Source organism: Gracilinanus agilis, chromosome 3 (genome assembly GCF_016433145.1).
Source record: "Gracilinanus agilis isolate LMUSP501 chromosome 3, AgileGrace, whole genome shotgun sequence".
Taxonomy (NCBI): Eukaryota; Metazoa; Chordata; class Mammalia; order Didelphimorphia; family Didelphidae; genus Gracilinanus; species Gracilinanus agilis.
Window position 1 is genome coordinate 7,007,406 of NC_058132.1, and position 26,780 is coordinate 7,034,185.

The 26,780-nt window shown below is 38.7% G+C and overlaps 1 protein-coding gene across 1 annotated transcript; it reads left to right on the forward strand.

Moving 5' to 3' along the window:
- The first annotated feature begins 556 nt into the window (after window positions 1-556).
- On the forward strand, window positions 557-26,780 carry LOC123240691 (zinc finger protein 260-like). Its single transcript, XM_044668411.1, has 5 exons — window positions 557-1,682; window positions 1,980-2,174; window positions 2,964-3,085; window positions 22,153-22,279; window positions 26,545-26,780. The coding sequence occupies exons 1-5, from the start codon at window positions 557-559 to the stop codon at window positions 26,778-26,780; spliced, it is 1,806 nt and encodes a 601-aa protein (XP_044524346.1).

The window sequence follows — 26,780 nt, forward strand, 5'->3', positions numbered from 1 at the left end:
AAATGTTAAGTTATTTCTAAAATTAACCATCTTGCAGAAGTGACCAAATGGTATATATCCAAAGACTGGTTCTGGCAATTTATGTTTGAAAATTCTTCTTTTTGCCTGGGAAAATAGAATAAAAATTGAGTTTACTATCTGCCATTAGAAGAAAGAAGTTATATTTCTGTGTGCATATGTCTTTCTATGTATATATCATTTTTTTCAGATGCAGACACGAGGTTTGAAGTGAATGAGATGAATACAAAGCTAAGCCTTTTTGTGGAAGAATCTGACCAGCAAAAATTCATAAGTGACAGCCCCTGAGATTTCAGTTTAAGAGAAATCTGTGACTCTTATATCAAGGTAGATAAAAATCTAAAGAATAATTGAATTTGATGAAACCAGAAAGAGATTCAGCCAGTATTCAGTCCTAAATCAGTGTAAAATAATGACCTCAGGGAATGGCAGTTTTCAGGATAGTGAATATAGCAAATGCTTTATGAAACATGGAGAGCTTCTTCAATCCAAAGAAAAGACTTCTGAAATGCACATGTGTCAGAGTAATCTTGGGGAAATGGCCTTCAACTGGAGTTCAGACCTCATTAGACAACAAAAATGTTATTCTGGAGAAATGTTTTATGTAAATAGTAAAGGTGGGAAGGCCTCCAGGCAGAACACTAAGTTTGCTAGACAACAGAGAATCCACACTGGAGAAAAAATTTATGAATGTAATCAATGTGGAAAGGCTTTCACACAAAGGGGCAGTTTTCATGAACATCAGAGAATTCACACTGGAGAAAAGCCTCATGAATGTAAACACTGTGGAAAGGCTTTCACAAAGAGCTGCAATCTTGCTATACACCAGAGAATCCATACTGGAGAGAAACTTTATCAATGTAATCAATGTGGAAAGGCTTTCACACAGAAGGGCAGTCTTGGTGAACATCAGAGAATCCACACTGGAGAAAAACCATATGAGTGTAAACACTGTGGAAAGGCTTTCACATTGAGCTCACAACTTGCTAAACATCAGAGAATCCACACTGGAGAGAAACTTTATCAATGTAAACAATGTGGAAAGGCTTTCACAGAGAGCTCCAACCTTGTTGTACATCAGAGAATCCATACTGGAGAAAAACCTTATGAATGTAATCAATGTGGGAAGACTTTCACACAGAGGGGCAGTCTTAATGTACATAAAAGAATCCACACTGGAGAGATACTTTATCAGTGTAGTCAGTGTGGAAAGACTTTTGGAAGTAGTTCTGATCTTCGTAAACATCAGAGAATCCATACTGGAGAGAAACCTCATGAATGTAATCAGTGTGGAAAGGCTTTTACACAGAGAGGCAGTCTTGGTGAACACCAGAGAATTCACACTGGAGAGAAACCTTTTGAATGTAAACAATGTGGAAAGGCTTTCACAGGGAGATCTAACCTTGTTGTACATCAGAGAATCCACACTGGAGAGAAACCTTATGAATGTAATCAATGTGGAAAGGCTTTCAGAGAGAGCTCCAGTCTTGCTAGACATCAGAGGGTACACACTGGAGAAAAATCTTATGAATGTAAACATTGTGGAAAGGCTTTTACAACAGGCTACAATCTTGCTGAACATCAGAGAATCCATACTGGAGAGAAACCTTATGAATGTAATCAATGTGGAAAGGCTTTTACACGCAGCTCCAATCTTAGTAAACATCAGAGAATCCACACTAGAGAGAAACCTTATGAATGTAAACAATATGAAAGGGCTTTTACACTGAGCTCCAATCTTGCTGCACATCAAAAAATACATAATGGAGGAAATACTTTCACAGGAAAGGGCAGACTTGCTGCACATGACAGAGAAAAACTTTATGAATGTAATCAGTGGGGAAGGACTTTCACACAAAGGTCCAGTCTTGCTAGGCATAAGAGAATATGCACTGGAGAGAAATCTTATGAATGTAATAAATGTGGAAAGATTTTCACAACTGGCTACAATCTTGTTGAACATCAGAGAATCCACACTGGACAGAAACCTTATGCATGTGGTCAATGTGGAAAGGCTTTCACACAAAGGAACAATCTTGCCAAACATCAGAGAATTCATGATGGAAAGAAACCTTATGAATGTAATCAGTGTGGAAAGGCTTTCACTCAAAGCTCCAATCTCGCTAGACATAAGAGAATCCACACTGGAGAGCAAGGTAAGGAATGGAGGGGTAGAAAGGGGTAGGGATGGCAGAGGGGAGCTCTCAGTGATGACTGGCCTGGCGGAGGTGGCACAGGTGGAATTCTAGCCCTGGGGTGGTGTTTGAAGGCTGGGCAGAGGCCAGAGGGGGAAAATGGCAATTTCAGAGCCCAAGGCATTCCTCTTGTTGGAGGGCAGAGCTGGGGGAGGAAAGGTATATAGGATTCAGAGGTCCTGACCCTAGGTGTGATTGCTTCTTCCCTTGAAGTTGAATTCTCTCTGGCTTCTGGAAATCACCCCTGCATGTGCAGATGCCAAGTAAGTCTGAGAGAGGACCTCTAACTGCACCCTGCTTCTGCTGGCTACTCTTTCCTTTGGGCCTCCTGTTTCCTATCAGACCTTTTAGTCAGTGTCTGCCTGTTATGTCAGGAGTACCTTCTTCCAGATCTGGCTTCTGGGACTGCTACTTGTCTGGATTCCTCATCAAATCCCAAAGGTCCTGGAATGCCATCCCCACCTTTACCACTGGGTTACAGTTGCCCAATCTTCATATCTCATCCATAGTATCAGGGAGATCTGAGACAAGGGTCATTGTGGCTTCACTTGTCTCATCTCATCTGGGATCCTAAGCCCCTTCTACCTTTTGACTCTCTGTAAGAGAATGGGGGAGAGCCTAAAGATGGGATTAAAGAGGATGGGAACTTCTGGTTCAGTCCAACTTCATTTTTAAGGTGGACCCTCCCTGAGGGCAGGGCTAAGACCTTTGTATGCCCTCTAAGACCTCACCCTTTGTAATTCCTTATAGGCATGCAAAGAGAAAGTCTCCCCACTTTGAAGATCCTCCATGAAGAGGTCCAAAGCCTGGTCCAAGGAGAGAATGTGGACCCAGAGGGAATGACCTCTGGTTCTCAGCAACCCCCATCCCAGGTGAGTGCAGTCCATCTCTAGACTTGACCAACCTCATCCAAAATGAAATCCAACAGAGGTAAGGAGGCTTCATCCTGTTAGACTTTAAGCATCTTTTGCAGTATTGTCCACAGAGCAGAAATTGTGGCATCACTGTATCAAGCATTGTGCTAACCTCCTGAGGATATACAGAAAGAGAAATAAAATCAGTCCCTGCCCTCCAGGAGATCTCATTCTAAACCAGAGAAACCATGTGAGCATCTGTGTCCAGAGAAGCCCTGTGTACTCCCCTGTGTAGGTGGGAGCCCTCTGAGAGAAAAGGCCCTAGCAGTTTCAGGGACCAGAAAAGACTTGTTTTTATTTTATTTTAATTTAATTTTTTTTAAACTCTTACCTTCTGTCTTGGAGTCAATACTATGTATTGGCTCCAAAGCGGAAGAGTGGTAAGGGCTAGGCAATGGGGGTCAAGTGACTTGCCCAGGGTCACACAGCTGGGAAGTGTCTGAGGCCAGATTTGAACCTAGGACCTCCTGTCTCTAGCCCTAGCTCTCAATCCACTGAGCCACCCAGCTGCCCCCCAAAAACTTGTTTTTAAAAGGTGAGATTTGAGCTGAGAAAAGAAGGAAGCCAAGAGGCCAGGGAAAGAGGGAGGACATTCCAGTATGAGAGACAGTCATTAGAAAGGGATAGAATGAGGGATAGAATCAGCCAGCAGGGCAGCATCCCTGGAGGAGGTTGAAGGGAGGAAGGTCTAAGAAGACTGGAAAAGAAGTTGGGGCTAGTTATGTGGTATCTGCTCTGTGCCACCAGCCCTCTCAATATGGTGTCATATAATCCTTTTGGGAGAATTGTCGGGGTCCTTGCCAGGGGCATCTAGACTAAGGCAGCAGAGGATGCAGACAGACCTAGGGCAGTTTTTTATCCACTCAGAGTATAACCCATATCCTCAATAGGCAATTAATACTTTTGGTCTTTCAGTTCTAGAGATCACATATAATATATTTTTTGTTGTTATATGGTTTTTTTGTTTAGTCATTTCAGTTGTGTCTGAATCTTTGTGACCCTATTTGAGGATTTTTTTGCAAAGATACTGGACTTTCACAGAGTCTCAGGGAGCCAAGAACATGTTCTCTATCTCTGTTGGCTGCATCCAGACTCCTTTTCAGAACCTTCCCATGTGACTTTAGGCCCCTCAGTTTGGCTTAAATTGCTTCCATCAAGTTACAAAGCTTCTGAGGGATCTTTCAATGCTTGCTATCAGTATGAACCCAAAGGTCAATACTGCCTGCTCCTACATATATCATATTGCATGAATTTTCCATTAGTAGCCCCTGCCCGAATAAGTGAATCCAAGGTCCAGACAGACAGGTATACTCTCATTTATTCTTCTATTCAAGAGCATGACACACTCCATCAACTCCAGGAAGGCATAGGGATAGTCTTTCTTCCTGATCCAAATGGCCCAGCATTTGGATAGGTCAGTCAGATCTGTGAGGCAAACTTAGAAAGAAATTTTGGATACAGTCAGGTTAGGGCACATAGATACAAAAAGGTACATTTTTAGCTAAAGAAAAAGGAAGGAAATTTAGGGTTAAAGTTAGAAAGATCTATTAAGAAGGTCTTTATCATAACTACTTACTCCAGTCCAAAGAAAACAGTATCTGTTTCCCTAGTCAAGTAAATGTTCACTAAGCCCATTTCCCGGGACTTCAGAGGCAGGACAGGTAGGACTCTTGGGACTAGGGGGACCTACCCAGAGCAGGCTGACTCAAAACAGAAGCTGCCTCCTTCTTCTGGACCTCAGATCTCTTTGCTTTCTTCCCTTGCAGCTAAAATTCTCTCTGCCTTCTTTCCTTGGACTGGAGTTCACTCTGACTTCTTGCTTCAGGGCTAAAATCTTTCTACCATCCACTGGAGATGAGATATCTTTGCCTTCTTCCCTCGAGACCCAGATTTCTTTGCTTTCCTTTGGGGCTTAGATCTCTCTGCCCTCTGGAAGCCAGACATACTCCACGTGTATGTCTGAGGAAGGACTTCTCACTCTAGCCACTTGCATTGGCTTTTTTTCCTTTGGAACTCATATACCCTGTCTTACCTCTTGGACAGTTGATCTCCAGGTTTACCAGGGGCAGTTCTGCCTCCCAGACTTGACTCCAAGGGCTACTACCTTGCCTGCAATGTATCCAGGCTCCCATCCTATGCTAAAGGTCCTGGAGTGCCAGCCTCACCTTTATCATTGGGTCACAGTTGCCAGACCTTCATATCTCACTCATTATATCACTTGGATCAAAAGGTCTGCTTCAGGAGTCATTGATGCTCTGATTGGTCTCATCCCCTCTCAGAACCCAAGCTCCTACTTCCTTCTGGGTTTCTACAAGAGGATGGGGGCCAGGAATGGGATAGAAGGGAAGGAATAAGTGAATGTGGCAATTAATCTTCATTTTCTGACTTTTTTTCCTTTAGCCTGACCCTACCTGCTACCCTCTTCTTTGGGTTGGATTCTCTCTCCTGAGGGCAGGACAAGGAGCTTTGTAACTGCTTGGGGCCTCTCCCTATATAAATCCCTATAGGCCAGCATCCTGCTTAGGAAGAGAGGGGAAAGACATCTCCCCTTTTGGGGATTCTTGTTCTTTCCCAGATCAGCCTGAGGAGAACCAAGGTCTGTCCCAAAAGCAGGGAGCCTGGAGCCAGTGAATTTCCTCTGGGACTTGGAGATCCTCATCTGTGGTCATTCTAGTCCATCACAGACCTGACCAAAATCAGCTAACGTGACCACTTCCATCCGCAAAGAGGATTTTATTTGATGCCAACTATCTCTCTCGTCTATGGATTATTTCTTTTAAAAAAAAAGCCCTTATATTCTTAGAATCAATAGCGTGTTTTGGTTCCAAGGCAGAAGATCAGTAAGAGCTAGGCAATGGGGGACAAGTGACTTGCCCAGGGTCACATATCTAGGAAGTATTTGAGGCCAGAATTGAACCTACAACCTCCTGTCCCTAGGCTATGGGTTATTTCTTTACAAATATAGACATAAAGTTGAATACAATAGTAACAACACTGCCCTGCTCTCTTTACCTGTGGCACTTTTTCATCTGGAGCTCTGACTTCCTGACACGCATCCTCCATTTCTGCCCTCTGTGTTTAAATTCTCCATCATTACAGCTGACCAACAAGGAAAATGCACTTTCCTCATTAGTCTCTATGCCTTAGGTATCATGTCTTAGCTCTCTTTTTGCATGCCTAGCCCATCTCTCCTCTCCTTTTTGTTCCTTTTGGCTACACTCTCCCTTGTAGCAACCAAGGGGTCAAGGAAAACCCTTCACACTTGTTTCTTGTCTGAATAGCCCCGGAACAGAGCCCTGAAGGCTTCCCCAGCTTTTGTACTTTCCAGAATTGTCATTAGAGTAGGGGATTGATTGTGTAAGATTAAAAATTAATATCCAAATACTCCAAGTATTAGATTTTATAAAGTTTATTAATAATAACTTGAAGCAGAATGAAAGTAGCAGCCTCAGTAAAGAAAAGAAACTTCCCAGACTGCACATGCAGGAGAAGAAAACGAGGGTGGGTTAAGGTAATCTGATGTGCCAGAGACCAAAATGGAGGATCTGGCTGCAAAGATAAGGTGGGTTTGGGGTTTGCATTTGTCTTCCTAAAAGAAAATTCACTCCAGAGGGAGAGCCGGGAGCCGGGCAGTTAGGGAGTTTAGGAGGCAAGCTGGGGTGGGTGGAAAAGACAGGGACTGGGGTTTTTCCAGAACCTCCACTGGGTTTTAGCCTGGCAGGGGTGAGGAGCTAACCAGCTGCCCAGTAGGGGAAAGGGGACCCTCCCCCCACCTGCTGGGCTGGGGTTGGGGCTGGGCAGGGAGTTTAAAATTTACCAGCAGGTACTATGGCAGGGCAGCAACAGGAAGCAGTGGCCTTAAACAACTGGGGAGAGACTCAAATAGGGGGAGCAGGTGTGGCCTTGGCCACAGGGTGGGAGAGCACAGCTCTCATGGTGGGGTGTGGACCCATCACCGGGGAAGCTTAGTATCTTTACTGAAGGGCTGAGTAGAGAAAATTTGGAGAATTCGAGTCCCTTCATGGTCTCCAAATATGTAAGATTAAAAATTAATATTCAAATACTCCAAGTATTATATTTTATAAAGTAACTTGAAGCAAAAGGAAAGTGGGAGAAGAGAGTGAGAAGGTGGAGTTACAGCAGACTTATAAATAAAATGTGAGGACACAAAGTGGTGGAGAGAATAAAGGAATTCTGGGAACATAGCCCCGGGGTACAACATTCTAACTACACAATTGGCTTAGAAGACTAAAGGCTTAGGTTGTTAATTTTCCTTTCTGGTTTCCTGATTTCCCACAACAGCAGTGAAGTTCAGATGTGCCTAGATGTTTGGCTGATATAATGGAATCCAATGGGTGCTTCACTAAGTTGAGGCAGTGGTAAAGGTCTGGTAGTGATTGCAAAGATAACAATTTAATGAATACAAGGAGAGTATAGAAACAAGCACAGTCTTGGAAAATAGACACAGCTTGAGGTTGTGATATGGTTGGTGGTCCATCAAAGATGACTAAAAAAGTGTGGTTAGATATGTAGTAGGTAAAGTAATATAGAGAAAACTCCCAAAGGAGTGAGGATCCTGGAGGAGAGAGTGGTCAACAGCATTGAATGAAGCAGATTGATTGGTTAGGATGTGAACTGAGAAAAGACCATCACATTTGGTAATAGAGTTCAATGAAAACTTGGAAGACAGCACTTTCATTAGAGGGAGAATGAAAGCCAATTTGTAAAGGATTAAAGAGTGAGTGAGAAGAAAGAAGAGTTCAGATATTTTTTAAGGAGTTTGGCTAAGAAAAGTAGGTAAGGTGCAGAGCCAAGATGGCAGAGTAGCAGCACAGAGAGCTGAAATTGCTCTGAGAAACCTCTCAAACCATCCTTAAAACAGTACTTAAAAAAGAATACTAGAGTCACAGAACCAACAAAGTGTAATGGTTAAAATGAATGGATGGACAATTATATGAAATTATGTGGTTGCCAGTATTATATCTTAAGTCAGAAGTTTATTTACAAATATTTACAAAATGGAGAGGAAACAATAAAGTAGAGAACTATGAAGGGGATAGAGAAGTTATCTATCCTATCTTAATCCAGGCAGAGATTAATTGGCTCTCAACCAGGAAGGCCCATAGTGAGTAACCACACGGTCTCCTTCAAGAGGGAAGCTAGTCTCTCCAAAAAGTAGGAAAGGAATCAGCCTTTCACTCACCCCACGAAGTAGTCCAAGAGTCAGAGTCCAAGTTGAAGCTGAGCTCCAAGTCCACGATCCAAGCTGAAGTCTCCAGCAAAGCTCCTTCAAAGACTGTCTCCAGAAGACATTCTCTTCAGACTATCTTTTCAAAGACAATTTCCCCAGACTGAGTTCAGGGCTTGCCTTTATGGTGACTTCTTGTCCCTTCTCCTCTTCTCAGGGTCCAATCATGGTTTCCAAATTGTCTAGCACTGCCCAGGGGGAAGTGTCTATGGGATTCACACCTCTCATCCTCTGGAGGTGTCAGCTCTTATCAAAAGATTCACAAGTTTCTGGAGTTGTCACTCGTTTTAGTAAGTGACTTGCAACTCCATCTAGTTCAAGCTTTTGTTGGTTCAATCAAAAGGTAGAAAAAGAAGAGTCAATCCTGTTTTCAGTCTAGTGAGGGTACTAGGTAGGGGTACTTAAGTTAGTGTTAATTCAAGATAGACAATAGAGTAAAGAATTCTCTTTCACAAAAGGGATGGAGTGAAATAACTTCTGCAGAAAAAACTTGAAAGGTAGGCAGAAAGGTCCATTTCAGCAGGAAATTGGAAGTAAAACAGTACATAAAGGAGTGCAAGCTGCCTCCTCCCCCGCCCCTCCACCTGCTCCTCCAAGTTCAAACCGGGGACAAGCTAATTTTGAGACCTGGTCCCCTGCCTAAGCCAATAGCAAAGCACTCCATGCCCCTTCAAGTCCCAAGACATGGCATAAGCCTGCAATGACACTCCAAGTCTGTGGCACTTATAGCCCATTCAAGCCTGTAAGTGAAACTCCAAACTCCAGGGCAAGATATCTCAGAGTGCTCTGAGCCCTATGAGCCATTAGCAGTTCCTACAGGAGATTGAACCAGGAGCAAGAATCAGCATCAGAGATCTCAGCCCACACACCACAGTACCACCTTGGAAGAACTGAAAGTTGAAGAAAACCAGAATTAAAGCTAAATGTAGAAGCAAGGAAAAATTGAAGTTCAAGACAGTGTATTCTCTACTCTGAAAACACAGTCCACCTTTAAGATAAAAGTTTTTAAAAAAAAAAAAAAAAAAGGTCAGCAAAAGAAACACCTAACCATAGGAAAATTTTATGGAGACAAAGAAAAGCAAGGCATAGACTCAGTAGGACCTGATGAGATCAAAATAGACACATGTAGACACGTTACAACCAGTGGAAATGTGCATCGGCCATGGGTGGGGAGAGAGCGGGAGGTGAAGGGGAAAGTAGGGGCATAAAGTATGTAAACAGGTTAAAAATGAATATTAATAAATGTTTAAAAAATTTTAAAAATAGACACATGTAAAACTTCAAAGAAAAATGGGAATTGGTCACAGGCACTGGAAGAGCTCAAAAAGGAATTCAAAAATCAAATAGAGGCAGAAGAAAAATGGGGAAAAGAAATGAAAGAAGTGCATAAAGAAAGTAACAGTTTAAAAAGCAGAATCGGTCAAGTGAGAAAAGAGACACAAAAATCCAGTGAAGAAAAGAGTTTCTTTGAAAACCAAATGTAAAAAGAGGTTCAAAAGCTCATAGAATAAAACCAGTCTTTAAAAATTAGAATCGGGAAAGTAGAAGCTAATGATTTCATGAGACATGAAATAATAAAACAGAATCAAAAGAAAAGATAGAAGAAAATATGAATTATTTAATAAAAAATTGACCTGGAAAATAGATCAAGGAGATACAATCTAAGAATTATTGGACCACCTGAAAGTCATGATAAAATAAAAAGTCTATGACAATATAACAACAAAAATATTACAAGAAACTATCACCTGATATTCTTGAATAAGAGGGTAAATAGAAATGTACAGACTCCATTGATCACCTCCTACAATAAATTCCCAAATGGTAATACCCAGGAATATTATAGCCAAATTCTAGAGCTCCCAGGCCAAGAAGAAAATACTGCAAGCATCCAGAAAGAAATAATTCTAATATCATGGAGCCAGAGGCAGGATTACACAGGATTTGGTAGCTTCTACATTGAAGAATTGGGAAGGTTTGGAATATGATATTCCAGAAGGCAAAGGAACTAGGTTTATAACCAAGAATCACCTACCCATCAAAACTGACTATATTCTTTCAGGGGGAAAAATTGTCATTTAATAAAATAGAAGCTTTACAAGCATTTCTGATGAAAAGACCAGACATAAACATAAAATTTGATGTCCAAATACAAATTCAAGAGAAGAATAAAAAAGTAAATAGAAAATCTTAGGAACTCATTAAGGTTGAATTTTTTTATTCCTACATGGAAAGATGATATTTGTAAGTCTTAATTTTTTATCTATACTTCTATTATTATTATCATAATAGAAGTATAGACATATACTTCATAGATAGAGGGCATGAGAGTACGTTGTTTAGGATGACATAAAAAAAATTATCACGGTGAAAAAGAGGAGTGTATTGAGAGAGAAAGAGATAAAATGGGAGTAAATAAATTTTTTATTTACTTACTATTACATTTGAGTGGAGGATGAAGGTGGTGATGGGCAATGCTTAAACCTTATTCATCAGAATTGGCACAGAAAGGGAATAACAACCAATTTCATTGCAGTGTAGAATCCTATATTACCCTATAGAGCAAAAGGAGAGAAATATGAAGGATTTTGTTAGGGAGAGGAATAATATAAGGGAGGTAGAATTGCAGGAGTGGCAGTGATTAAAAGAGAAAACACTTGTGTGGAGGCACAGTGAAGAGAGAAAGTGCAGGATCAAAAGGGTAAAGCAGAACAGAGGGTAATACATAGATGGTAATCATAACTGAATGTAAATGGGATAAAATTACCCATAAAACAAAAGCAGAATAGATTAAAAACAAGAATCCCATGATATGTTGTTTACAAGAAAACCATTTGAGGCAAGTAGACACACTGTAAGGGGTAAAAAGAGGTTTTGATTGGGTGAATATTAAAAGGTTTGTCCCAGGGAATTGAATAATTATCAATCCCCAATTAAAGAATAACATCAAGTCAAAATGATTTTAAGGAAGTTTATTTACAAATATGGAGAGGAAGAGGAAATAAGGAAATGAGAGAGAGGATAAGATAAGTAATCTAACACACTAGGTAAATTGCTCCGATCCCCTAGTTTAACCCAGGCAGATCTAATTAACTCTCAGCCAAGGGAGGTTCGGCCTTGAGCCCAAGGCCAGAAAGTCAGAGGACCGAAGGGCCTCAGAGGTGAATGAAGCAAAAGCTTCAGTAACAGAGTCTCATTGAAAGGGAAGTTCCTTAAAAAAAGTTCAGGAAGATTTGGTCTTTACACTCACCACGTGGAATTCCAAAGGAAAGATTTAAGAACAGTCTTACCAAGGTCTCAGGGTCCCAGGTCCAGTGCGCCTCCAGGTCCAAATTAGGAACAAGAAAAGATCCTTCAGGTCCAAGACACGAACAAGAAGAGCCCAGCTGAACTCACTGAACTCTCTTTTAAAGGGGTTTCTTATGCGTCACTTCCTGTGCCTTCCTCCTAGTTTATGTGTCCAATCACAGCAGACACTTTTTTTAGGATTGCCCAGGAGGCAGTTAGTAAATTCTGATTTGTCACTCACTCTAGCACATGTAGGTCACAGACCTCCCAACTTGTGAGCTAAGTGGAGTTAATTACACTTTTGGTGATTAGATTTGAGAATGGGCAAGGTAGATTTAATCTCATTATCACAACACACAGAGGAATGGTAAGGGAATAGAACAGAATCCATTGGGCTTCAACTGAGATTAGAAAAGCAGGAGTAGCAATCATGATCTTAAACAAAGCTAAAGCTAAAATAAGTCTAATTCAAACAGAAAAGGAAGGAAATTATATCTTAATAAAAGGCAGTATTGACAATGAAGTGATATCAATACTTAACATATTTGTTAACCAAATGGTAAAGCCTCCAGATTTTTAAAGGGGAACAAAGTGAGCTTAAGGAGGAAATAGACAGTAAAACTAGTTTGTGAGGATCCTCAACCTTCCCCTTTGAGTGCTAGATAAATCTAACAAAAAAATAAGCAAGAAAGAAGTAAAGAAAGTGAGTGAAATTTTAGAAAAGTTAGACTTATTAGGTCTCTGGGGAAAATTGAATGGGGATAAAAAAGAATATACCTTCTTTTCAGCAACACATGGTATGTACACAAAAATTGCCCACAAACCAGGGCATAAAAACTTAACAACCAAATGCAAAAAAAGGAAATAATAAAATACATCCCTTTCAGATCATAATGCAGTAAAAATTATAATCAATAAGGGTTCATGGAAAGTGTAGGAAAATATAAGTAATGGGGTCACCAGGGATATTAAAAATCAACTATGGGGTTTGTGGGAACACTCTCTGGGATGTAAGAGAGACTAAAACTGAACACTGAAGTCTTGTACAGCTACACCACTCCCAACTGAAAAAATAATAGCCAACTGTCACTCTGGCCAGAGGCCTTGAATTAACTGACAAGGTAACAAGGTGAAATTGGGTTTTAATTAGAAACAACTAAAAGGAGGGATAGGAATGAATACTCTAAAATCTTAACACCTAATAACAAAACCCAAAGGGACAGGGAAGGACTTATTCAACTACACTAATCTAAGCTATCTAACTAACAGGGCCCAAGGAGCTATACTGGAGTCTTTGGGTTTCTGCCTCACACCTGGAACCTGCCAGGATTGAGTGCAGCTAGGGTTTGTGGCTTTGGGATTTCTCACTGCAATCCACTGATGATCTCTGGATGCCAGGAACTACAGTTGTCTCAGGAACCAAGCAGTAAGGGTTTTGCTTGGAGCACTGTCTGCCAGAACTCCAATTTCACCTCTTCTCTTGGCTTTGTAGATCTTGTCCTTTTTAGATGCCACACCACACAGGATCCAGGGGAAAACAGGAAATAGGGTGTCCTTTGCTCTGAGGTCTCCCAGGCTGGCAACAGTTTTTGCCTACCACTAATGGAGTCCACATACAGAACACAGATAGACTTCCTCCTCCTTCATTCCAACCTGGAATTCCCAGCTCCAACTCCTTCCTGCTAGGTACTTCCTAATCAATATATAATCAATACCTAATAACTAGCTAATCTAATCTTACTCATAACAAAAGGCAAATTAAAAATTAATTGGAGGGGGCAGCTGGGTAGCTCAGTGGATTGAGAGCAAGGCCTAGAGACAGGAGGTCCTAGACTCAAATCTGGCCTCAGACACTTCCTCGCTGTGTGAGCCTGGGCAAGTCACTTAATCCCCACTGCCTAACCCTTACCACTCTTCTGCCTTAGAACCAATACATAATAGTACTGATTTCTAGGATGGAAGGTAAAAGTTTTTTTTTTAACTAATTGGAAACTAAGTAATCTAATTCTTCAAAAATGAGTCAAGGAACAAATTATAGAAACAATCAATGATTTTATTAAAGAGAATGCCAATGAGAAAACAACTTATCCAAATATATTGGATACAGCCAAAGTGGCACTGTGAGGAAAATTTATATATCTGAATGTAAGTTTATATCAGTGATTCCCAAAGTGGGCGCTACCGCCCCCTGGTGGGTGCTGCAGTGATCCAGGAGGCGGTGATGGCCACACTTTTTTTGTATTACATTCTATTCTGAGTTCAATAAATAGTTTCATAATTTCCAAGGGGCACTAAGTAATATTTTTCTTGAAAGGGGGTGCTAGGCCAAAAAAGTTTGGGAACCACTGGTTTATAATAATAAAACAAAAAAATTAAAGAATTGTGTGTGCATCTAAAAAATTAGAAAAAGAACAAATTAAAAATTGCCAATAAAATGGAAATCCTAAAAAATCAAAGGAGAAATTAATAAAATCAAAAGTATGAGAACTATTGAACTAATAAATAAGTCTAGGAGGAGTTGGTTTTATGAAAATAAAGTAGAGAACATTAGTTAATTGTCTTAAAAAAAGAAAAGAAGAAAATCAAATTACCAGTATCAAAAATAAAAAGGGTGAATTCACTTCCATTGAAGAGGAAATTAAAGCAATCATTAGGAGCTATTTTGCCCAATTATATGACAATAAATCTGACAATCTTGGTGAAATGGATGAATATTTACAAAAATATAAATTGCCCAGATTAACAAAAGAGAAAATGTAATACCTAAATTATTCCATCTCAGAAAAAGAAATTGAATAAGTCATCAATGAACTCCCTCAGAAAAAATCCCCAGAGCCAGATGGATTCACAAGTGAATTCTATCAAACATTTAAAGAACAATTAATTCCATTACAATATAAACTATTTGGCAAAATAGGCAAAGGAAGAGTCTTAAATTCTTTTTATGACATAAATATGGTGCTGATACCTAAGCCAGGAAGACCAAAAACAGAAAGAAAATTACAAACCAATGTCCTTAATAAATATTGAATAAAAAATCTTAAATAAAATCCTAATAAAGAGACTACAACAATATATCACAGAATCATTCACTATGGTGGGATTTATACCAGGAAAGCAAGACCATTTAATATTAAGAAAACTTGGTATAATTGACCATTATGAATAACCAAAATAACAGAAATCACACAATTATCTCAATAGATGCAGAAAAAGCCTTTGACAAAATACAACACACATTTCTATTAAAAAACACTTTTAAAAAGCATAGGAATAAATTGGCCTTTCCTTAAAATAATAAGTAGCATCTATCTAAAACCATTAGCAAGTATTATCTGCTATAGGGGTAAATTAGAAATCTTCCCAGTAAGATCAGGGCTGAAGCAAGAATGCCCATTATCACTACTATTATTTAATATTGTACTATAAATGTTAGTTTTAGCAATAAGAGAAGAAAAAGAAATTGAAGGAGTTAAGTGGACAATGAAAAAAATAAACTATTAATCTCTGCAGAAAATATGATGGGTATACTTAGAGCATCTTAGAGAGTTCACTAAAAAACCAATTTAAATAATAAGTAAATTTAGCATCAAAATAAACCCACATAAATTATCGGCATTCCTGTATATTACCAACAAAATTCAGCAGCAGGAGATAGTGAAATTCCATTTAAAATAATTCCAGGAAATACTTGGGAATCTATTTGCCAAGTCAAACAGAAATTATATGAGCACAATTACAAAACATTCCACACAACTAAACAGTTGAAAAAACATTAATTGCTCATGGGCTGGCTGAACAAATATAATAAAAATGACAATTCTACCTAAATTAATTTATTCAGTGCCTTACAAATCAAACTACCAAAAAGCTATTTTATGGAACTAGAAAAAATATCAGAATTCTTATGGAAGAATAAAAGATCAAGAATATCAAGGGAATTAATGAAAAAAACTGTGAAGGATGGTAGCCTTGTAGTAACAGATCTCAAATTATACTAATCATCAGAACAAGCTGATACTGGCAAAGAAATAGAATGGTAGATCAATGGAATAGATTTGGGGTAATTGATCTTCACAATCTAACGTTTGATAAATCCCAAATGCCAGCTTTTTTAAAAAATAAGAACTCACTATTTGACAAAAATGCTAGGAAAATTAGAAAAAATTATGGCAGAAATTAAGTATAGACCAATATCTCACACCCTATACTAACATAAGGTCAAAATGGGTATGTGATTTAGACATAAAGGGTGATAGTATAAATAAATTAGGGGAATAGAATAGTTTGCCTGTCAGATCTGTGGAGAAGGGAAGAATTTATAACCAAACAAGAGAAAGAGAACATTACAAGAAGTAAAATGAATAATTTTGACTATGTTAAATTAAAAAGGGTTTGTACAAACAAAACCAATAACTAAGTTTAGAAGGAAAACAAAGTGAGGACAAATTTTATAACAGATTTCTCTGATAAAGGTCTCCTTTCTGAAATATATAGAGGACTAAGTCAAATTTAGAAGACAAGTCATTCTCCAATTGACAAATGGTCAGAGGTTATGAATAAATAGTTTTCGATGAAGAAATTAAAGCTATTAATAATCAAATGAAAATATGTTTAAATCACTTTTGATTAGAGAAATGCAAATCAAAACAACTCTGAGGTACCACCTCCCACCTATCAGATTAGCCAATATGACAATAAAATTATAAACATTTGAGGGGATGTGGCAAAATTGGGATATTCATGCATTGTTGTTGAAGTTGTGAACTGATCCAACCATTTAGGAGGGAATTTGGAATTGTGCTCAAAGGGCTATAAAACAATGCATAACCTTTGATCTAGTAATACCATTACTAAATCTGTATCCCAAAGAGATTAAGAAAGGAGGGGTGAGGAAGGACCTACTTGTTCAAAAATATTTACAGCTGCTCTTTTTTGCCCTCATTTCTATCAGCCCTCTCCCCCTTCCCTTAATACTCTTCCTCTCCTATCTTCCTGTAGGGTAGCACAATTGATTTCTATATGCAATTGATTGTGTATATTCTTCTCTCTTTTGAGCCACTTCAGATAAGAGTAAGCTTAAAGTGATTCCCTCCCCATCTCTCTCATCTCCTGCACTGTGAAAGTCCTTTCTTGTTTCTTTTATGTGAGATACTTTACCCCATCCTATTTCTCCCCTCCCCCTTTTCCCAATGCATTCCTCTTTCTCACTCTTTAATTTTATTTTTTAGATATCATCCCATCTTATTCATCTCACACCCTTGGCATCTATGTATTCTTTCTAATTTTTCTAATAATGATAATTCTTAGGAGTTACAAGAATCATCTCATGTAGAGATGTAAACAGATTAAGTTATTGAAAGTCTTTGATAACTTCTTCCTATTTATCATTTTATGCTTCTCTTCAATCTTGTATTTGAGAATCAACTTTTCCATTCAGCTTTTGTCTTTTTCTTCAGGAATGGTTGAAAATCCTCTATTTCATTGAATGCCCATTTTTTTCCTCTTTAAGGTTATGCTTAGCTTTGCTTTGTAAGTGATTCTTGGTTGAAGTCTAACATTCTTTGCCCTCTGGAATATCATATTCAGGGCCATCAAATCCTTAAATGAAGAAGCTGATAATTCTTGTGCTATTCTGACTGTGGCTTCACAATGTTTGAATTGTTTCCTTTTGACTGCTCACAATGTTTTCTCCTCGATCTGGGAATTCTGGAATTTGTATAGGATATTCCTCTGAATTGTCCTTCTGGGATCTCTTTCAGGAGGTGATTGATGGATTCTTTCAATTTCTATTTTACCCTTTGGTTCTAGACTATCAGGGCAGTTTTCCTTGATAATTTCTTGAAAGATGATGTCTAAGCTCTTTTTTTTTTTAATCATGGCTTTTAGGTAGTCCAGTAATTCTTTGATTATCTCTATTGGGTCTATTTTCCAGCTCAATTGTTTTTCCAATTAGGTAGTTCATATTTTCTTCTATTTTTTCATTCTTTTCACTTTGCTTCATTGTTTCTTGATGTCTCATGGAATCACTAGCTTCCACTTACACAGTTCTGATTTTTAAAGCATTATTTTCTTCACTGAGCTTTTGTATCTCCTTTTGCACTTGGCCAATTCTACCTTTTTTTGGTAAAGCTATTTTATTTTACCAATTATGTATAATAAAAATTTTCCATATAAGTTTTATGAAGTTATATAATCCAAATTACCTCCCTTCTTCCCTTCCTTCCCCTTTCCTAGATATGGAAAGCAAATTGATGTTTCACATATATTATCATGCAAAACATTTCCATATTGTTGATTTTTGTAAGAGAATAATCATATAAATCCAAAACCATAAAACAAAAACTGAAATAAAAAGTTAAAAATTGCATGCTTTGATTTGTATTCCAACTCCAACAGTTCTTTCTCTGAAGGTGAATAGCATTTTTTGTCATAAGCTCCTCAGAATTGTTATGGATCATTATATTGTTGAGAGTAGCCAAGTCTTTCACAGTTGACCATTCCACAATATTGCTGTTACTATATACAATGTTCTTCTGGTTCTGCCTATTTCTCTTGGTATCAGTTCATGTAGGTCTTTCTAGATCGTTATGAAATCTTGTTCATTATTTCTTATGTCATAATAGTGTTCCATCACTTTCATGTACCATAGTTTGTTTAGCTATTCCCCAATTGCTGGATATGCCCTTAATTTCCATTTCTTTGCCACAACAAAAAAGGGCTGCTATAAATACTTTTGGATAAGTAGTTCCTTTCCCCCCCACCTTTTTTTAAAAAATATTTTTGGGATACAGACCTAGTAGTGGTATTATAGCCCTTTCGACTTAGTTCCAAATTGTCCTTCAGAATGGTTTGGATCAGTACACAACTCCACCAACAATGCATTGATAGTGTCTGAATTTTGCCACATTACCTCCAACATTTATAACTTTCCTTTACTGTCATATTGGCCAATATGATAGATGTGAGGTGGTACCTCAGAGTTGTTTTAATTTGCATTTCTAATCAAGAATGCCAATTCGACTTTTTAAAGGAGTTCTTTTCTTCAGTGAATTTTTGTCCCTTTTCCCCCATATGGCCAACTCTGCCTTTTATGGGGTTCTTGTCTTCAGTGACTTTTTGTATATTTTTTTCTCATTTGGCCAATTCTAGTCTTAAAGGAGTTCTTCTCTTCAGTGGATTTTGTACCCCTTTTTACCAATTAGCCTATTCTGTTTTTTAAGGTTATTTTCTTCAGTATTTTTTATGCCTTCTTTACCAAGCTGTTGTCTCATTTTTCATTATTTTCCTGCATTGCTCTTATTTCTTTCCCCAATTTTTCTTCTATCTCTCTTATTTGATTTTCAAAATCCTTTTTTGAGCTCTTCCTTTAATTCTTTTTGGGCTCTTGACCATTTCATATTTTTCTTAGAAGCTTTGGATACAGCAGTATTGAAATGATTATTTTCTCCCAATTTTATGTTTGGTTTTCCCTCTCACCAAAATAACTTTTTTGTTGAACTTTTTTTGTTTGTGCTAATTTTCCAGCCTTTTTCTTTTCTTTTAACTAAAAAAAACTGTTAAATTTGGTCTCTGTTCTTATGGTGAAGGCAGCAATGTTCAAAGCTTCAGGTTTTTTTGTGCAACTGTCTTCAGAACTAGCTTTGGGGAATCTATAATTTTTCAGTTCTTCCAGGCTGACATGATGTAAGGAGAGGTATGTTTATACTCTCTTGACATGTGTTCTTATCTGTGACCATATGTACTCTTTTCCACCTTGAAACTTTGACTAGGTTCCCTTGCTCCCCTTCATTCACAAGACTGAAATACACACTCGTGTGTACTAGTGCTTTTCCTCTCCATGAGACCACAACCCAGGAGTACAACCTGGATCTCTGTATGAGCAATGCAATAAAAGTTTTGTATCTAGAACCAGCAAGGGGACCCCTATAATCTTTTGAGCCTGACACCCCCATTACTATCCATGACTGAGAGCTCCAGAAGTCTTTGTTGCTGATTCAGCCACCCCCAATGCCTATTGCCATTGTGGGACCTACTTTCATGTGTTATTCTACATTCCATTTCTGCCTCTATACAATAGATCATTTATGAAGGCCTTCTAAGTTGTTTTGGGCTAAAGAATTATTCACCCCATCCTTTTGTGGATTCTGCTGCTTGATAATTCATTTTGAGGCATTATATCATAGTCGTTAACAAGGTAATTTGATAGAGATCATGAGGGTCTATGTACTTTCTTTACCATCTTGGCTCCAATTAACATTTATTAAATTCCTACTATGTTCCAGGCACTGTGCTTAGTGGTGAGGATTCAAAATAAGGCAAAGAATAGTGCTTTCCCTCAAGGAGCTCACATTCTAATTGGGGAGACAAGAAGCCCACAAATATATTTAAAAAACTGTAGATAGGGCAATAGGGTATAATTCAAAGGCAGATGATAATGAGTTAGGAAAAGCTTTCTGTGGAATGTTGGCTTTTTATTGAGATTTGAAGGGATCCAGGAGGCCAAAATGAGGAGGCAGAGAACTCCAGCCATTTTGGAAAGCCAGAACTTAAGAGATTGAATGTCTTCTTCCTGACATAAGAGGCCAGTGTCATTCAAAGAGTAAGTGCATAAAAGTAAGGTGGAAGAAGACTGACAAAGTAGGTAATGTTTAGGTCCTTCACTTTGAAGGAGAAGACAACACAGAAAAGAAAGATATAAAGGGGACAGGAGAAGAATATACTAGACCCTGGGGCATAGTGGAGAAGCCAATCAAAAGTCCTATGGGGACATATGTGAGCTGAGCCCTGTTCTTAAACAGATATTTGGAGTCCGTGACCTCAACCCATGGTAGTAAAGAAAGTGTGTGGATGAAAAAAGGAAAGAGCGTCTTCTGTTGGGAACAACTTAGGAATTAAATGGATTATTAGTGCATAAAACAGTGGCCTTCCTATTGTAATTGCTCATAATATGAATACATATCATGCAATGAAGAATCATAACATGGCAAACCCCAGTCAAAAGGAAAATGTAAATTCTTGAGAATCTAAAAAAATGAGGAAAAAAAGTATTAAATTCTTTCATTGTTCAGAAGTTTGATAATAGAAAGGAAGGAAACTAAAGGTGAAATATAGATTACAAATAGAAGAGAAATGATGTTTTTAGAAAGAGATCAAAATGATAAGCAAGTGAAAAGAGATGTTTATCTAAATGAAAGAGAATTGCTCCAAAATAATAGAATCTCTGGAAAAGTGAATTCCATAATTCTGCCAGAAATGGAAGAAGCTGAAATGGAAGAGCATTCAATACCTAGTGTAACCTGGTTTTTCCATGGAGCAGGTTAGAAAAGTAGCTGATGTCTGCCAAGTATCTAGGTATTTTTAGATCTGGCCACTCTTTTCTCAGTTATCCATCTGTCAGATTTTTAACTAATTCTCTTGACTCTTGATCCCCAGGGTTCTAGAGTGCCGGGGTATGTGTGGATAATTTGTTTTTCATTAAAAAATTGTCAATTTAATTCCTATGAATTAGCTCAATCTCCAACCTGTCTTTTAATAAATAAACACTTTTCTTTCCTCATCATATTTACCCTTCTTTTTATATGATTAAGTATTAAAATGAATTAATATATTCCATTAAGAATTTGATTTCCATTCATAATTCCATTATGAAGGTGTTTTGGGCAAGACACATCATAACCAAGTTACCTGAAGCTCTCAATATAAGACCAGAAAACTCTTCTTCAATTGGCTGGAAACAGAATCTGATACCATGTATTTCTTAAGAATTCTCTTTGTGCTCTCATGTAGATAAAGGAATTTCAACTTTTTAGGAAATTAATTTGATAATTCCTTTTTCTTTATTGTCACTAATCACTGGCAATGTTTTTACCCAGAATAAACAGTACTTGTCACCTTCTCATGAACTCTTCTTAAAATGTTCTTACCCTATCACTTTTTTTTTTAATTTTAAACCCTTAACTTCTGTGTATTGACTTATAGGTGGAAGAGTGGTAAGGGTGGGCAATGGGGGTCAAGTGACTTGCCCAGGGTCACACAGCTGGGAAGTGTCTGAGGCCGGATTTGAACCTAGGACCTCCCATCTTTAGGCCTGGCTCTCAATCCACTGAGCTACCCAGCTGCCCCTTACCCTATCACTTTTAACACTTGTAATGAGGAGGAATTTCAGATCACCTTCTGTCTTTTCTACAGAATCTCATAACTCACTTCGAAGGCACTGATTCCATAGAGAGAAGCTTTTCGGAGTAAAACATTTCTCCAACGTTCATTCTTCCAACATGATTCTCATTTCAAATAGAAAATGCTTTTCTTGATATTCTATTAGACTCTGAATGATTATGGTTTCCAGTGTTGGCTCTGATGCTCTTAAAGTTTCTGAGTTTGGGGTAAATCCTTTGTATGCTACAGTTTCTTCCTGTAAATTGATGAGGATTGGACCAGATGAATTATGAAATCTCAGATCTAAATTTTGTAACTTTTGTTGATTTAGGAATTGGTGACCTTCAAGGATGTAGCTGTGGACTTCACCCAGGAGGAGTGGTGCTTGTTGGACCATTCTCAGAAAGAACTATACAAAGAAGTCATGCTGGAGAATGTCCGGAACCTGCTTTTCGTGGGTAAGAACCATTTCCTCTGGTAACTCTTAACCTGCCATCAAAGGAATATCTTTGTTTTATGCTTAATATTGTTAAAGGGATTTTCTTAATCTCGCCCTCTGTCTCTTTAAGAGGCAGGAGAGCAAAAAGATTTCTAAGTGGAGCAGAACTGGCAGGTGCCAGTGAGCCAGAGTTGAAGATTCCATTACCTAGGACAGGGGTCGGCAATGTATGGCTCTTTCTGCAGGAGTCATAAAGTCAATTTTTTTTCAGGTGCTGTTACAGGAGCGCGCATTGTGAGCACTGTACGGCTCTCACGAAATTACATTTTAAGAAATGTGGCGTTTATGGCTCTCATGGCCAAAAAGGTTGCCGACCCCTGACCTAGGAGATGAAGGACTTAAGGAAGAAACAATTGGCAGTTAGAAGTCTTTTGCCTCTGAATATCTAGAGAGCTGAGGGTCAGTCTCTCCTACTGGCAGTTAAATACTGACAGCTGGATATAGTAACTGAATGAGGGAGTTTGTGAGTGGTGAATGTCTGTTTATTTAGAAAGATAGTTAGCGAATCAATTTAGATAGTGTAGGTTATATAGGCCTGGTCTGGCCAGGCAAGAAGCACCTGTCTGAAAACAGTTAGAATAGGTTTTTTAGAAATTTTACATAGTATTAGGAATTTAGGTATAGTCATAGGGTATTCAAATAATAATCTCTCTTTCCTCCTTTCTATTTTCTATCTGTACTTCTCAAATTAAGTGTTTTATTCAAACTGCTCTCCTCACTTTTATCAAACTCCTACCTTTTAACCCTTACAATATGTAGGATTTTGAGCCCTTACCATTAAAAAAATCAAAAGGGCTTGTCTCTCCATAGGATCCTCTTGCTGCCCAATTTTCATTAAAAATTTTTTTTCTTAAATTGTGTGTCAGGAAGCTAGGACTTTCCTTTGTTGCTCCTGAAGCTGTTTCTTTCTTATTTTAGGTAGCTTAACTTAAAAACTGAAACCAGCATTACAGATTGGAGGTCTTGGAGGTCATCTGGTTTAGCCTCTAACTGGACATGTGTTTTGTCTCCAAAATCTCTGTTAATATCCATGCAGCTTTTTCTTGCAAATAGGCATCGAAGGGAACCCTCTACCTGCCATCCTTCCTTTTTGAGAAGGGTGTAGTCTTTAGGAAAGTCTTATTAAAAAGTATAAAATGCCCTTAGTTCTTCCTAATCTAGCAAGTTTATTCTCTCTAAAGTCTTTTCTGAAATTCTAGCCCAGATATTAGGAAAGGAAAGGAAGGAAATAAGCACCTATATATACCTGTTCTATGTCCTGATCTGGGCAAAGGACTTCATAATTATTATCATGTGATCTCACAATATCCCTATGAATCTGGTTCTATTGTCATCCCCATTTTATTGTTGAGAGAGCTGAATCAAACAGAGGTGACATAACTTGCTCCAGAGGCATCCAGATACCATGAATTTGAGTCTGGTTTGAACTTGTTTTTCTGACTCCAAGTTCAGACCTCTTAGTCCTATATTCCCAACAGCCTTTAATTTCTAGATAATGGAAGCTGTGGAATCTGTCCATCCTTCTATGAAAGAGGTAAAGATGGACGTTTTTGATTCCAATTGGGCTACATGATCTCTGCTCTCCTCCAAAGGCCCTAACAATTAGTATCACAGAAATCATCCTTGAGACTTCCTGGAACCATTCTATAGGCCTTTCTTGCATGTCCCCTTTCCCTATGGAGGAATAAATTATCTATTGCTTTCTGTCCTCATCCCTTCCTTCTTCCATATGCCTGTAGTTTCCAGATCCCAGAGAGGGTTCAATCTTCTCTTTTCAGCAAAGGGAAGCCCCATGGCTCCTAGAGCAAAAAGCCCCAACGAACTCCTGTCCAGGTGAGATGAAAGAAGGTATATGAGGGCTCTTATCCAAAGAGGCTTCTATGTTGTATTAAAGGGAGTGCTAGACTTGGGGCAGGCACACCTGACTTGGAATTTGTTTTTAAACACATTTTAGCAATGGGATCCTGGGCAAGTAATTATACCTCGGTTTTCTCATCTGTATTAAGAGAGAGAGAATTGGACCCTATGGCTTTTCAGTTCCCTTCTAGCTGTGATCCTCTAAGAAGTCATAGTTGGGAACTTTGGAGCATGGAACTTTCCTACAAGCATCTAAGAAGGGCCGAGGCTATCCAATGTGAACTCTTTCCTAGATTTATTGAAGACAACAAATATTTTAGAAGTCTCTCTGTGTGTCAGAGCCTGGGGTGAGCACCAGGGATAAAGAGAAAGGCAAGGGAGAAGCCCTGCTCTCAGAGAGTCCTCTTCCTAAAGGGGAAGACAACATGGACACAGCTATGTACAAGCCCATCAGTTCCAGAATTCATTGGCGTCAATCTAGAGAGGGAAGGCCCGAGGGCTAAAAAAGCCTGGAGAAGACATAGCGTGGGGTGAGAGGTTAGAGATGGAACTTCAAAGAAGCCAGGTGAGCATCGTCAGCCTGAGGGGCAGCCAGAACTCATCTGACTTTCCATGAGGGTGAATACAAGTGTTTATGAGCAAGTGAGAGATGATAAGTGAGTGATGCCTTGGGAAGGACAAGGCTGTTCCTGCTTTCCTGGAACTTTCTATCTAATCTACAACCATGGAGAAGAAGCAACAGATCATGAACCTCACTGAGTTGAGAGGCAAAAGTGAGTCCTTTGTATGGAAATGCCTTAAGTCAGGAGGGAAAGAATGGAATAGAACAGACAAGAATGACGGTTTCAGAAGGAGAGTAGAGTTGTGGGGGCAACAGTCAAAATCTCAGGAATAATGATAATAATAATCGCTAACATTTGTAAACATCGTGCTCACTGCCATGCAATTTATAAATGTTGTCTCACCGAATCTTTGCAAGAACCCTGGGAAGGAGGTGCTTTTATTATTTCTCTCTTAGAAATAAAGACATGGAGACCAACAGATATCTTGTGACTTGTCTGGTATTATAGGGGCAGAAAATGCCCGAGTCTGGATTTGCACTCAGGTCTTCCTGACTTCAGGAATAGTGCTCCATCCATGGTGCCATTTAACTCCCTCTTGGTAGAAAAGAATTTTGCATTATAAAGGCAGCAGCTGCCTCCAGGGGAGATAAAAGGATAAGAGATTGTTTCTGAGGATTGAATTAAGATGAAAGGAGGACATCTGGGAGAAAACAATTCATTCTCCTAACAAAATGTGCATGGGTTGAATGTCTTAGTAAAAGGAGAGGAGGGTAGCAGAATTGTATGTTGGACCCTTATGGCAGTGTGGAAACAACTTTAGAACAGATTGAGAGACCAAAATAAAATGTTGTACCTGGTTTTAAGGGGTCAGAATTTAATGTAATCAATCACCGCATGAACATCAAAATTATTTTATGCTCAATCATGCGGTTTGAAATTGCTACACAAAGACACTTTTTAGGCCTCAAACATGTATATGTTTATTGTTCTGGGGAAGAAACATAATGATAACCCAACTGGACTGTTCTTCATCATATCAAGTTCTGTTAAAGAATTTTTAGCTATATACACTTGGACATCATCATGAACTTCCAAAGTTTTCATGAGCCCCTAAAGAGACGTAGCATAAGAGGACCAATACTAAATTATGCTTTTCTCTTCCTGAGAAAGGGATAATGGGCTCAAAAGAGAGTATGAGATATAATGTAGATAAAGAAACAAAATGAAAATTTAGTCTATCTGTAACAGATGGCATATCTTGAATTTGAATCAAAAAGAAGAAAACTTGAAAATAACAATGAAATTACTGCATGATAGTTTATAGAGTAAACCTATTTCTGAGCTTAGCTTATTAAATTTACTAAGAATGACCATGACCCATACAGAATGTCAGGAAGTTTGCCTGAGATGGATAAAAGTATAAATAGGATCCGAAAAAGGCATTTAAAGGTAAGAGAGAAAGCATAGTGGGAAAGGACTGTCTAGTGCCATGGACAGAGCATGCTCAGTAAGAGGACGTGCGTTGTCTAGCCACAGAGAGCTTGGTCAGGTCCCTCTTCCATTTGGAGCTCATGGCCTACACTGTGAAGTATGACAAGAATCCTGGGCCTACCTGGGTCATGGGTGCATTATTTGTAGGTGTGAAGCAAATGTGACCACCTGGGTTACCCAGAGACCGGTTGTGCTGGCTTAAGTCTGAAAACTCTTTCTCCCTGCCTGGGGACATAAAAATCAGCTCACTTTCTGCCATCAGAATAAAGGCCTTCTCTTTGTACAAGTCACCATTTGTTTTCTTCACATGCAGAGGCCACATTTGAAGTGAACGAGACTACAAAGATGAGCCTTTTGGGGAAGGATCTGGCTAGTAGAGATTCACGAGAGACGAAGAGAATCCGTGACTCCGACATCCCTGTAACATGGAGTCAGATAGAAATCCAGCATGACTGTGAATCTGATGAAACTGGGAAGAGATTCAGACACGATTCGCTCCTAAATCACCAAGAAAGTAACCTCAAGAAACGATCGTCCTCAGGGTGGTGA

Excerpts from the sequence above, each read along its gene's own strand:
- LOC123240691 (XM_044668411.1), top strand. The coding sequence starts at position 557 with ATGGCCTTCAACTGGAGTTCAGACCTCATTAGACAACAAAAATGTTAT. Across the intron at positions 1,683-1,979 it reads CAGCTCCAATCTTAGTAAAC|ATCAGAGAATCCACACTGGA; the intron begins ATCAGAGAATCC and ends ATCTTGTTGAAC. Across the intron at positions 3,086-22,152 it reads CTCAGCAACCCCCATCCCAG|GAATTGGTGACCTTCAAGGA; the intron begins GTGAGTGCAGTC and ends TTGTTGATTTAG.